This window comes from Ictidomys tridecemlineatus, chromosome 3 (assembly GCF_052094955.1).
Source record: "Ictidomys tridecemlineatus isolate mIctTri1 chromosome 3, mIctTri1.hap1, whole genome shotgun sequence".
Taxonomy (NCBI): domain Eukaryota; kingdom Metazoa; phylum Chordata; class Mammalia; order Rodentia; family Sciuridae; genus Ictidomys; species Ictidomys tridecemlineatus.
In genome coordinates, this window is record NC_135479.1 from 137,815,481 (window position 1) to 137,830,081 (window position 14,601).

General features: G+C 37.4%; 1 protein-coding gene across 4 annotated transcripts in view; it reads right to left on the reverse strand.

The window, feature by feature from the left end:
* Positions 1 to 14,601, reverse strand: part of Atp13a5 (ATPase 13A5) — a 107,176-nt gene that overhangs the window by 75,346 nt on the left and 17,229 nt on the right. For all 4 annotated transcript variants that reach the window (XM_078043875.1, XM_078043876.1, XM_040270216.2 and 1 more), the window contains exons 3-6: positions 8,599 to 8,772; positions 7,295 to 7,441; positions 7,007 to 7,077; positions 6,825 to 6,905 (exon numbers count right to left, since the gene is read on the reverse strand). In XM_078043875.1, coding sequence (XP_077900001.1) covers positions 6,825 to 6,905; positions 7,007 to 7,077; positions 7,295 to 7,441; positions 8,599 to 8,772 — 473 coding nt within the window. The remainder of the gene's footprint in view (positions 1 to 6,824; positions 6,906 to 7,006; positions 7,078 to 7,294; positions 7,442 to 8,598; positions 8,773 to 14,601) is intronic.

The window sequence follows — 14,601 nt, forward strand, 5'->3', positions numbered from 1 at the left end:
ACTGAATTAATATGGCAGTGAATAAACGAATGCTCTGGAAGATGATAGAAGGTCTTCACCTTGGAAACGTATACTTTAAAAACAAGGTATAATACATGTGTTCATTATAAAAAGAAGCTTTCATGTATGTATAGTATTTTACAAAGTTCTTACAAAAGACTCATTTGATCCTCATGATAGTCCAAAGGCAAGAGTGAGATAGCTCCATTAGCCAATGAGAAAAATTGTTTGGTGTGGGTGTTTAGCCAAAGGTGCACACATCTAATATTAATCATGACAATATAACTTTCAAGCAGAGATAAAGTGCCAGAAACTTCAGTTATCCTTTTAAAGCCATTAACTACTTTAATCATCACATTATCCCCATCAGATTTCATATTATAACCTACTGTAGAGAAAACTGAAGTTTGGATAGATTAAGTAACTGTCTCAGGATATCAAAGCTAGAAAGAGACAGAGCTGGGCTTCCTACCTTGATCTTTAGACTCTACAACTCTGCCTCAGCAAGTACCAAAGGAGAGAATCTCATGAAATATCCTTGATATCATTGAGATATAACTGAGAGCTGAGCCCAATTTCTTCTGATTCGAAGCCAAGCTTTTGCAAGTGTATAATTATTGCTTACAAGGGACAGAGAGGACTCATACCAAGGTCTTATGGTTCCATACTGGGGCTTGGGAGAGTTAAGAGACAAGCAGGCCAAATACCTATGCTGCTATATAGCTTCATGACTCCCTAAACCTCACACTGGGAAAGATCACAACTCAATCAACTTTGGTACCAAATCCATAGCAATAATAAATTATTGGTCTATTGTCGGAACTCCTCAGGACTCCAAATTTGAGCCCCCAAACAGTCCCCATCTGTCTTCAGTTCTTCACTCTGTAAATGCCTCCTCAGATTGAAAGAGCCAAATCTGACATTGAGCCTAGTGGTTGAGAAATGTGAGCTAGAATAGACCTGGCTTTGCCTCTAGCTAAGCCTTTATACTTGCTGTTCCTCTACCTGGAATCCGTTTCCCTGTGTCTTTGCATAGCTTGCTCTCTTGTTGTGTTCAGATTACTCTTCAAATAATACCTTCTTATGTGGACCTTCTTAAATCATTCTATTTAAAATAGGTGTAGTGTAATGGTAGAGCAATTGCCTAACTTAGCAAGCACAAGGCACTGGGTTCAATCCCCAGTACTGGGGGAATAAAAGAACTACTCAAAGATTCTTTTTATATTCTTAACCTACCTTATTTTTCTTTATAATGCATATGATTACCTGGAATTACACCTTATTTTTAACATGATAATGAGTATGCAAATGATAGACTATATCCTCTATTATCATATAAGTTTCTAGGACACCTACAGCTCACAAAGGCCTAAAACAGGAGCTGATACACATAACACACTGGAGCATTATGCATTGAAAGAATGGTTGGAGGGTTGAGTGAGGCATGAGCCTTGGTTCCTATATCTATAAAATAAGTTTGGTAAAATATGCCGAATAAAATTGTTATCAGCATCATAGCGCAATAGATATGAAAAGCTTTTAGCAACGGTGCCAGGGCAGGACAAGCTCTCAGTAAATGGCAGCCATCTTTGAAGTCTGAATTCCATTGGCAAAATTAACTGTATTTTTCTCTCTTTCAACAACATTCTCTTTTTCAGTCACAGTGCAGACTTCATTGAATCGTAACATATATTTTTATGACTTTTTCTCCTCAGACTGTCTAGACTCTCTTTAAAGGCAGGAATGGAACTTTTTCAACTCTATTTTTCTGGTATCTAAGGACACAGTATCTGACACAGATGTTCCTGAATACTGTAATTAATTAATAAGAAACACTATGGCCCATATCTAGAATACTGTCTCCCCTGAAAAGACTCAAAACCCATATGCACAACTAAGATAGAAGCAGACTGTGGAAAGTCAATGTAGAAAGCTAACCAAAGGTCAGTATGTTTTTTGACTCTTCTTGTTTGGTGAGCTGGTTTCTGATATTACCATTAAATGAAGAGCTTAGACTCCAAGAGGACAGGGAACCAATGGATCAATACTAGCCTGTAGATAGGGATATTTAGGGCTCATCTGGGGCATGTTTAAATCATAGCCTGTTATGCCCCTTGTTGCTGTCCTTTCTGCTGTCTCTTGCCAAAAAAAATATAGTTTGTTTAGGGAACATGTGCCCATCTCAATCTCAGTGTAAGCCAAGTATTCAGTAAATGCTGACCAATGATTAAACAACCAAGAGGAATAGGAGGCCTAAAGTTGGGTCACATGAGTAAAGGTCCAATATTATATTTGCTGACTAAAAATCTGATGAGCTGGCAGGGAAATGAGGCCCTGAAATTGTTCCAAGTGTCTTCTCTGAACAACATAAGCCAAAAACAACTAAATAGTCTTGCCTGGCATTTCTAACAATCCTTCAAAGGAAGAGTAGCTGTAGAGTGAAGAAGTTGAATTTCACAGCAGGAACTTGTGAAAGGAATTTCTATGCTAACTAGGGGCAGCACTTGAAAGACCACTGAGGTTTCATTCAACTCCGACATATTAGTAAATCTGCTGGATTGTTTTAATTCTGAAACACCCAATGTGAATGACTGGGAGTACTTTCTATGGGGGTGTTTGATGGTGCCTAATTTTCCTTTATTCATTCATTTACCCATTTATTCACCAAAGAATTGTTGGAAATACATTGTGTGGTTTACTGGTGCACTATAGGCACCAAGTGGTGTGGTGTGGACTAGAGTGGAGTACTGGGGAGGCAGGAGCCAGTTAGAGTGACTGGTGAGCTTCTTCACATGACCACTCTGCTATTTTGCTCAAAGATTCCCCTCTGATAAGCCTCCCATGGTTGCTGGCAGGGAGGGAGGGATACCTGCAGCTTTCCAAACAGTCCATGCCAGGCCAAGAGATTCCAGCATGATCCACTGCCAGGAACTTGAGAATTTAGGGAGTAAGCATCTGGAGTCTGAAAAAGCTCTCTGGTGGTTCTGCTAGCCAATCCTTCACCGGCTTAAAACCATTTCTTAAAGGAAGGGAGACCACAGACCTTCACAGATGCAGAGTACGGCATTCAAATGTTTGAGGTTTGGGTATGGTTGTATACAGATGGGTTGGTCACAGAGCACTCCTATTTTAAAAGTTAATAGGAAAATTGGTATATTTTTTTAAAATGCTTTCTTTGTATGTGTTGGAGGAGCTCATTTTTAGCAATGCTTCGAAATGCTTAAACACTTTCATGAAATATTGATAAAAAAGCTCCATTTTACAAATGACACAAAAGTTACTTCAGTTTTTCACATTAATGCTCATCTGTGAACTATCCATTTCTTTCATTTCCTTAATTAGGCATTTCCAGATGACCTCAGGAAGAGCTGGGCTCTTCCAGGATCCCATGCCTCTGTGTGAGCTAAATGAGACACTTCCAGTCAGCTTCTCTTGAGGAAGTATGCTGAGCACTCCCAGGCATAAAAATCTGAAAGGGAAAAAGAACCAGAAGGGGATGGGGAATTGAGGTTGGGGTACAAAAAGCCCAGGACAGGATCTTGCCAGGACTTAGGATTCAGGACTTCAACTTACTGATCCCTCCTCCACAGGATTTTGCTCTGAAACAAGCTCTGGAGATAAGTAATTTCACACTTCCAGTGGACCCAAACCCATAGAACCATGGGTTTGAGAATTTAAATTTATTAAAATGGGAATATTGATCTCAGTTTATTTAATTTTTATTCAGTGCCTTTTGCATTATATTTTAAAGAAAAATACATAATAATATTTTAAAGTGACTTATTAACTTCTGATTGAATGTTAAGACTTGAGATTTCAGCTATTGGCTTCTGCCTGTCCCCTCTTCCAGCCAGCTTTTCCTTGCTCCTTCCTAAAGAGCTGGTCTGATGGTTGAAGATCTGTGATCAGGATGCTTTCCAGAAGTGTAACTTTCAAAGGGCATAAAGGTCATGGTACATAAGCATGATTTCTTTTCTGAATTTTGTCCCCTCAATACCTGAGGAGTAAGGGAGTAGTTTCATGGTAGATGCAACCTCTGTCCCTTCCTCCCTCTTCCTTTTTCTGTCTTCTTTCTTTTCTAAAGTTCAGTCTTCTCATGAAACAGCCTCTGCCAGCTTAGAGCTATACCTTGATAGCAAACCTACCCTTCTTTTGCTGCCTGTGCTTTGGATTCTTTTCCTCTGGTACTGAGCGGTATGCCTCCCCCGCCCCTACTTACCCCCCTCAATAGCATAGCAAATGCTGGGAATTAACTCTGGCCCTGCAGAATCCCTGAGTTGACCATGTCTCTTCCCGCTTCTTGTCCTGTGATGTCACATTGGTGCCTTAATTCAGCCTTGTCTGGACTATTTCTACCATAGAAACTGGCAAACTCTGCCCTTCGAAGCTTTATTGTTGTTGTTGTTATTATATTATTATTATTACTTTCTTTCAGACAACAAGTCACCAACAAGGTGAATAGTTTGGAGTTAACCCCAGAAGGGAGTCTGCCTATCTATTACTATTTTCAGGGATGTATCAAGGTAGACTGGGTGAAAAAGAAAGTAAAAAAAAAAATCCTCAACTTTAAAATTATCCTAACAGTCCACCTGCCTAGATAGGAATCCAGTAGGTTTATTGGTTTCATAGAACCCCATTCTTGTGATGTAAAAGAATCACCTAAGGTCTCTATGAATCTATCTCAGTCAGATACTTAGAGGGAAGTTTGAGTTTAGTCCATGATGGGTGCAGATTGGAACAGGAGCCCCCTATGACAACTTGCTTGCTCTCTTCCTGATACCTTCTGGCAATTTCTCTCCAAGGAAAAATTAACTCTTCTGATGTCCTGATATGCTAAATAAAAGCATATATATGCATTTTTCCTCTTTGCCTGGCTGCTTGGAAGCCTATAAAGAACTTTATATTTAGACTTTATCATCATCATCTGAGATTCTTGCATGTCCCTCCCCCTTTTTTCATTTCTCACATTACATTCTTGTTTGTGTTTGTGTATGGGGCGACAGTAGGTGGGTACTGGAGATCAAACCCTAGGACCTTGCACATGCTAGACAGCAACTCTACCACTGAGCTATATTCCCAGTCCAGTGATCTTAGTTTTAAATGCAAGCAGGCTCAAATTCATTTAGAAAATTGGAAGCTATCTCTTAACCAATCCATCAATAATATTTAAATTAAAAAAAGAAAACTTTAGTCTTACCTTAAGAAATGGGAAAAATGCTCCACATTCTACTTACTCTTTTTTTCACCCTCCATTCAGACATGCCCATAAAATAAAATATGCCTATGTTGATAAGATTATCTCCTCTATTTTTCATATTTGGGAAACTATATTCTGTCTTGCTTATTAGATTGTCAAGTTCTTTATTGTGTGGACCAGATTTAAATTTAATTATGCATGATGCTTATTAAAGCATGGCACTTTATAAATAAGGACAAATGGGAGGTAGCTACACTGATGGGAAATCTTTCTGGTAGAAATGGCTTCCTAGGCAGAGAATATCTACATATATCAATGAGATTTCTTAAATGCTCTAGATCAATCCTTTAAACATCTGTGCTTATGCTATTAAACCAATAGGTTTTTAATAACTTTGAAAACTTTTTGTGTTTCAATATATTAAGCATTACATCTGAAATCTTATATAACGATACCATTTCTAAGGCATTTTGCAGTGCTGTCCTGGTCTAGATGCACTATTTTTCATAGTGCTTTTTCAGGGGGAAAACTTAAAAACAACAAATCAGTAATTCTTCCCTCAGTTTATGTGAGAATTATGGAAGTTGCTTGCCAAAATGCATAGTTCCTTCTATTATTAGTACTACTTTCTCCTACAGAATCATCAGAATTATGGGGGTAGAGCCCCAAACCAATATTTTAGGTAGCAGACTTCTGCTTAGCTTGAGAATTGGGGTTTCTGGCTGACTGCAAAGTTAGGCAGGTAATGTCCATCAAATGCCTGAGAAATGAAGGAGACTAGGAACTGTGTGGAGAAGTATTGCAATGGATTCCTTCAGACTCACCAGGATTGGCAGTTTCAAGTATAGTTTAAAAAGCAGGGACTCCATATCACTGCGAATCAAGGGGCTGTGTGAGCAGTTCCTAATCTATGCCACAGTACCAGTCCCATGATTGTGCCATTCTTTTTGTCTCTCTATCTCTAGTCAGTAAATGTCTCTTTCCTTTCAGATTGCTGGTTCCTTGCAAAGTGCCTGGCATAATTAGAAGCATGTAGTTAACAAATCAATGAATGCATTCATTTATTCTACAAATAGCTATTAAGCTCCTACCATGAATAAAGAACTGTTCTAGGTGCTGGAGATGCCGCAATGAATAGCACAACTAACCAGACAAAACCCTCTCCTGACAGCCTGATACATGGTTGGCAGTTCCAGTGTAATATTCAGAACTTTCATCAATAAATACTTATTTTATTCTTTCTCAGCAAACATGCCATTGCAGAGCTGTTTGTTCATAGTAGAATGCATTTTTAATAGTGCCTTCTTGGTCCTCAGAAGCTTTAGAGGGTTAAGGAAGCTGATATTTATGGAATAACTCAAGATTTTTTAAAGGCAAGAATTAAAAAAGGGAACACAAAGATACTGTTCTATAAACCTTAGAGAAGAATCAAATTTTTTTATTGCATTGCACTTAGTCTTTTTCAAACAATAATTTTGCATCTGAGAATATTATAGACTCTCCCTATCCTTCCAGCAAATGAATCAGGACTATATCAGGTTGATAAAGCATTGTGCCAACAGTACACTAATGGTGACCCATTTGATACTTCACTTTTCTGCCAGCGGAGAAGTATTGTACACCCTACCTGACTTCTTGCTCTTCGCTGGTCAGACCCAATCCAAACGTATGATGGATGTCATAGCAGGAGTTGCTGTCTTCCAGCAACCTAGGACATGGTAAAGCGGAACCACAGTCAGCTCACAACACTCAACATGTCAGTGTTCTTTCCCCACATCCTGATGCAGTGGTGGAAAAAGTTGTACTTACCCAACTTTCTGGAAGCGCTTCTCCAAGTAATCCCAAACATACCTGATTTTCTGCACTTGGATGCATCGCAGCTGCAATCACAAATGTGTTGGAACAAGAATGATTCATAAGTCACATGAAAGGATTGTGTTCAATACAGATCCCCATGTGTGTCTCCCTTTCTTTGATAGATAACTGTTATCCCCAGCCCAATAGATAGCTGTCATTCCAAGAACTCTCACGGATAAACATTTATTTTATTCTTTCTTTGCAAACATGTCATCACCTTGCATTCTTAAAATCACTTACTTTTAAATCCGGCTTCATTACTGCTTGGTTTATGACAGAGTGGTGGTCGGCCACCAAAGGGTCTTTTGGGTTCTTGCTTATAGGAAACTTCAGGGTAGATAAGTGGAGGCAGAGCACCTTCTTTCTAATATATCTTTGAAATTCATCCTAGAATAGTTAATACAATCCATAAAATTCTCAATTGTAATTTAGTAAAGTGCTCAATTAACCAAACACCTACCATATGCTAGACCAGTGCTTCCCAAAGTTTGGGGCAGAACTTTTTCTCAAACAAGATCTTCAGTATTATCTTAGAACTTACTAGAAAGGCAGATTCTCAGCCCCATCCCAGTCCTCCTGAGCCAGAAACTGGTGGAGGGGTCAGCCATCTGTGTTGTAATGATCCCTCCAGAGAATTTGGATTTGCACAAACATTTGAGAACCAGTGGGAAAAAAATAGAAAAAAATACTTTGCAGGAAGATTTATGTCTAAAAAAATGTGTTTTAGCTATTTTTAAATGACATCTAGATGTTTAAAAGGTCTAATATCTTCCAAAATACTTATTTTTGAAAAAGTGAATGATTGTTCCCAGGTTATGGTCTCTAAGCGTTGTAACCCTCAGAGCTGCTGATACTATAGTCACTAGGCTCTCTGCCCATTAGCCTAACATGCTAGACATTTCCCCAGGCTGAAGTGAAAGAAGTGTCCTTTATTCTTGGGCTCAAAAAGAGACAGTGTACAGACTGGAGAGCTATTTTGCCATTGCCTTTTTTCAATTAGGGGAATTCTTTAAGTAGAGGAAGATCTGCCCTGAGAACTCTGGCTCATCATTTATTGGTTCACAGATGCCACATTGAAGACATGATCATGACTTTTCTTGTTTTGAATAAATTTTTAATTGACACATAGTAGTTGTGCTTATCTTGGGGGTATGGTGAGACTTTTCAATTCATGCATACAGTCTACAATGATCAGCTCAGGGTAATTGGCCCACCCATCACCTCAGACATTTATTATTTCTTCATGTTGGGAGTATTAAAAATTCTTTCTGTTAGCTATCTTCATGGTTAATTATTTTCAACCATGATGTCTACAGTGTAACAGAACATTAGAGGTTACTCCTCCTCTCAACTGCTCTCTGGTACCCATTAACCCTCCTCTCCATCCCTCCCTCCCCAATCCCTTCTCAGGCTCTGATAACCACTATTTTGTTCTGTCCTTCTATCAGATCTACTTTTTAGCTCCCACCTATGGTGAGAACATACAGTATTTGTCTTTCTGTGATGATCATGGCATTTCAACTAGATAACTAAAGGTCACGTACTGTTGTCCTCAGCAAAACAGTGTCTGCTTCTTGCAAGGGGCATGGGATGCAGTTGGCCCACACCCTCCACTCTGGCCTCCAGTAGAACAGCAGCTGAAGGACTCCACCAGTCAGCACGGATGCGATAAGGCACAGGGCTCTCCGAAGATGCTGGGTGTGGTAACCAAACACCTCCTAGAGCATAAATAAAAGATCACTCTATTTTTCAATTTTTACAAAAATACAATCTTTTTTGGTTTCTAAAGACAAAGACGTTAGAGGCAAGGATGTTGTTGAGGGAGAAATTTGGCTGTCAGCGGACATAATGAAAACAGGAATCTTTTTACTTTGTTGGCATATAAAATGAAAATCTTAGGAGGAACATGGGAGTCGTAGACTCATTTGCTTCTAAGTATTCAGAAAGTCACCTTAGATTTTTATAAAATACCTCATATTTTGAACCACATATTTTTTCTTTAAGCATAAGATATTGCTATAGTGTAGATATGAAATGTTCCCCAAAAGTTCATGGATGAGACAATGGAAGAATGTTGAGTGATAATATGATCAGATTATGAGAGGCATGATCTGATCAGGGCATTAGTCCATCAATGTGGATTAAGTGGTGGTAACCATAGGCAAGCAGGGTGTGGCTGGGGGAGGCAGATCACTGGGGTTGTGTCTTTAGGATAAATATATTTTGCCCCTTTTGAGTGGAACTCTCTCAGCTTCTTAGTTGCCATATACTGATCTGTCACACCATTCTGCCAAGATCTTCTGCCTCACCTCAGGCTTAGAGCAATGAAGTCAGCCAACTATGAACTGAGCCTTTGAAATGGAGCCAAAATAAACTTTCTTCTTTAAGTTGTTCTTCACAGGTATTTTATCATAGTGGGAAAAAAAAAACACAACTAACTAAAACAAAAAATTAGTACAATGAGTGGGACCATTGAGGTGACTAAACTGACCATGTGGTTCAGAGACTTTTGGAGCTTTGTAAACTTTTTGGGAAGAATTTTGAAAATTTTAGAAATGCAGGACAGAAAAGCTTTAGAATGTTGTAAGTGGAGTTTAATGTTCTGGTGGGGGATGAGAAGACCAAAATGCTGATTGGACTGTTGAAAATAAAGACTGGGCACATGAAATTTCAGAGGACTTTATTACAAATTGGACTAGAGGTCATTCATGTGATACACTGGCAAAAGAAGTTGTTTACATTTTGCCCATTTCCTAAGACTTTCTATGAGGCTCAATTTAAAGGTAGTAGACTAATTAATCCAGCAAAAGGTAGCACAACATTCAGGAGTTGGCATGGGTTTTGCTGGTGACTTTTTGCCAGGTTTACTGTGATAATCAGGAGCAGAAAACAAAGTGGAAAAATGTGAAAAACTTGTGGTTTGGCCAGAAACGTGCAAGTAAACAGACTAAGGAAGTTGTGACTATTAAAGACATGATAGCCACAAAGAGAGGCTAAGTACTTTGGATGGAGATAATAGGAAAGATGGCTTGTGGGCTTCTCCAGAATTGGCAAGACCACACTCATCTCAGGCTTAAAGCCTTTGAGAAGAGACCATGGGGTCACTCTGCTTGAGAGGGAGGCCTAAGAAGTTTTTCCACTGTGCTCAGTTAGTCAGGCACTCAGAGGCTACTGCAGCCATGGTATATAGAGGTTTGGTTATTGCTCTAGATAATAGTAAACCTTGGCATCAACCACGTGGTGCTGCTTCTGCAGGAATGCAGGATGCTGGAATTAGGAGGTCATGGAGATTGCACTGAGCTTTCAAAGGAAGACCTGGAAGGCCAGATAAGGAGTAGTTGGAATACCTGTAGCCTTTCCCTGAGAGGGTGGTGCATGAAGATAGATATGCAAGAAGATGAAGCTGCAATAGAGACCCCCAACATTAAGAGATGCCTGTATCTTGGGATATAAGCTGAGGAAAGTTGCAGAAATTGAGCAAAAACCATCTAAGAGAGAAGTTGTATGGTGTGCAATCAGCAAGGCTGCAGGAGTGAAGCTACGTAAGCCCTTTGGAGAGATCTTCAAAATGCCATGCACCCCAGGTGCTGGACATGTAGGTAGGACTTGTTTGTTCAACTGGCTTTTAGTCTTGCTTTAGTCTCATCCTTTCTTCCTCTGCCCCTATTTCTCCTTTGAGAAAGGGAAATGTTTACTCTGTGCCATTGTATGTAGGATATATGTAACTTGCTTTTTTTTTGGCACTGAGGATTTAACCCAGGAGTTATATTTCTAGCTCTTTTTATTTTTCATTTTGAGACAGGGTCTCACTAAATTGTCTAATGCCTTGCTAAGTTGCTAAGGCTGGTCTTTACCTTGCAATCCTCCTGTATCAGCCTCCCAAGTTGCTGGATTTTAGGCTTGTACAACTGTGTCCAGCTGTAATTTGGTTTTGCTCTTTATTCTCACAGCTAAGAGTTTATCTTGAGTTTTAGATGAGATTTTAAACTTGAAATTTGGGGCAATGATGGAACTTTTAAGACTACAGAGACTCTTGGAAATGGACTCAATGTATTTTGCACTGTGAGATGGTCATTAACTTTTGGAGACCAGAGAGAGAATGTCATAGTTTAAATGTGAGGTATTCCCCCAAATCCCATGTGTGAGAAAGTGCAAGAACATTCAGTGGCAAAATAATTCAATTATGAGAAGTATAAACTAATCAGTGGATTAAGCCATTGACATGGACTGATAAGAGTGTTAGCTGTAGGCATGTAGGGTTTGGCTGAAGATAGGTCACTGGGGGTGTGCCTTAGGGTAAATATAACTTGTGCCTTGTGAATAGACTTCTCTCTGCTTCCTAGTTGCAATGTCCTGATCTTCTTTCCTCTGCCACATCCTTCTTCTAGGATGTTCTGCCTTACTCAGGAAGAGTGGAGTTGGCCCACTATGGACTGAATCTCTGAAACCATGAGCCAAAAAAAAATTTTCCTTTAAATTCTTCTTCTCAGGCCTTTTGTCACAGGGACAGAAAAAGCTAACTAAAACTGGTACTTTAAAAAGTGTTAACATGAGTTTATTGAAGGAAGATGAGAAAATTCTGATAGATATGACCCACACTTATATCTAGGTTTACCCACATTCAGATTTAGTTCAGAATAATATGATTGAGAATGACTGAAACTGTGAATAGATATTCTGTTCTCTGAATCAGTCTGTTATAAATCAAGAGATTATCCATGGACATGAAAGACATTCCAAAGATGACTTATATTTATTTACCCTGAAAGTAACATGCTGAAATACATGTATCTTTAGTAGCAGTTTAGTTAGTATTTATCACAAATTGAATAAACTTGAGATACTGTTTTAGAGGAAAACAGATTTGGTTGTGTAAAGCCAACTTCTAGTTTATAACTTCTATAAAGAAGTTTCATTGAATTGGTTTACAAATTTCAATAACTAGTGTATTTTGAAGACTCCAAGGGTGCTAATTTTGAATGACGACTTCACTCGACTGCTATTTCAGGTTGTACTGTCACTTTTTGGTTTTTGTTTCTCCTATAATTTTGAACTCCCAAGTTCAGATCACAGAGTTATAATGTCAAGAAAATCGATTTTTTATTGAGTTTCTATAGTATTTTTGATGATGGAAACTGTTGAATTTTACACCAGCTTAGATCGTGCTACTGTATAACAAATCTCTAGGCTTACTGTTTGGAAAAGTTTTCATTTTCAGTATGGTCATTTCATTACCTTCTAACAAATCTGTCAGACATGGAGATTATAGTAACAGTTGTTGAATACAATCCCTAAGCATGGTGAAAAGGCCACAGGCTTAAGAAACAGATAATCTAAGTAAGAGTCGCTCTCTGCTCCATCTCAGCCATGTAACCTCAGTAGCTCATTTCGCCCCAAAGGAATCCCAATTTAATCTGCTATAAAACAATCAGAAATACATGCCTTACAAGGTATTTGTGTTTAGATGAACTAATGTCTGGTTAAATGCTCTGTAAAATAATGACAATTATGTGAGTTTCTTTTCACTGATAATTAGCAATATCACTCGTCTGAGGAAAAGCATTTGTGAAGCCTAGCAGTGCTAGTGGTACGGTCTATCTTGGGATTATTCATGAAAAGATATAAATTTAATTTAGAAACAATTATTCATCCTGTTTTAAGCATATTTTAGATTGGATCTCCTCCTTCTCTTCCTGTATTCCTCTGCTTTTATAAACCTTGGTTTTATTTGGGAATTACAGTTTCATTAGACCCAAATTAAATATATATGCCAGCTCACAAATTATGTAATATAAATGTATATTCTTTGAGTTATTTACAGGGGATTATTGCCAAAGCCCAACTGTGTACAGAACAGAAGCAGAACGATTTGGAATTTTAGTAAAGCTTGTAGCTGAAATGAGTTCATTGATAAACAACTTTCTCTTTTTCATTTGTTTAACACGCAATGGCATTGGTAATCATAACTCTGGTATCCCTTTGGTCCTCTTCTATAAAATTCTTTAATTAAAAAAATGCTAGCAAAACTACAACAAAATCTGTATAGCTATAAAATGCAAGTAGCCTGAATAATTCTTTAGGAAAAGAAAGGTTATAAGTTGTATCAAGAATTAAAGACATTTCTACTTCTTGAAACAGTAATTCCTCCCTTGGGAATATAATCTTTGAAATAGTACATAAAGGAAAAAGTGATAAATGTAAGATATTCAGTGCGATATTATCTGTAATACCAAGCCCAGTTGAAGAATGAAATGAAAGCTAATGACTAATGGTCCAGTAAGTTGTGACAAATCAAATAGTGGACATCATAGAGCCATTAGAAACAAAACACATGATGTCAGATAGAAACCAAGGTCATTCTATGATCCAATGTGAAATGAAGAAAAGGACAGATGGAAAGAATGGAAAAAAATGGCAATGTCATGAAATTTAATCCAACTATATCAGTATTTACATTAAATATAAATAATCTTAATACTTTGATTAAAAGCAAAGATTGTTAGATTATATAATGAGATAAACACATTAAATATAAAAATTCAGAAAAGTTAAAAGGTAAAGAAAGGAAAAATATGTCACGCAAATATTTATAAAGAAAATGTGATATAGTTATATTAATAACAGATTAAACTTTCTTCTTGAAGGATATTCAAAGAAACAAATATGAGAGGGAAGGGGACATTTTATAAGTTAAATGGTGAATTATGTCTTTAATAGAAAGACATAATATTTCTAATTTTTTGAAACATAGTTTCAAAATTTATATGACAAAATTGATAGCATTTAAATCTATTTCCAGCATTGGAAATTTTAACACATCTCTTACTAACTATTAAATGGACAAAAATATCCAGTGAGAATATAGAAAGTTTGAGTAACTATACTAGCTGAATTGGCCTGATAGACAAATATAGAACATTACAGCCAACAACTGCAGAATTTAATCCATTTCAAGCACACATAAAATATTTACCTAAATTCATAATATTCTCAGACATAAGTATGATTGGATAATTAAACTAGAAAAATCTCCAAATAAGGAATTACAGGAGATGTTTGGAAATATTTTGAACTGAATGAAAATTAAAATTAAGAAATCCAAATGTGTGGGATATAGTTAAGGCAATGCTTAGAGGGGCATTTATGAGTTTAGATGCATATGTTAGAAAATAAAGTTTAAAATCAACAAGTTTCCAATTCAAGATATTACAGAAAGCATAGAAACTTAAACTAAAAAAGCATAAGGAAGGAAGGAATTTATAAAGATGAGTGCATAAATGAATAAAATAGAAAGTAGACATCAAGAGAGAAAATCAACAAGCCAATTGATATTCTAAAGAGATTTAAAATAGATAAACTCATAAATAAGCCTGGATATTTTTAAGGTTATTGAAGAAAATTAATGTGTAATTATAAGCCTTCCCATAATGTAATCTTTAATCCCAGAAGGTGTGTGATTCCTTTCAAATATTTAAGGTAGAAGAAATACCATTCTGAAAAAACTCCTTCGCAAGTAGAGGGTTTGGGAACTCTCCTAACTTTTTTTT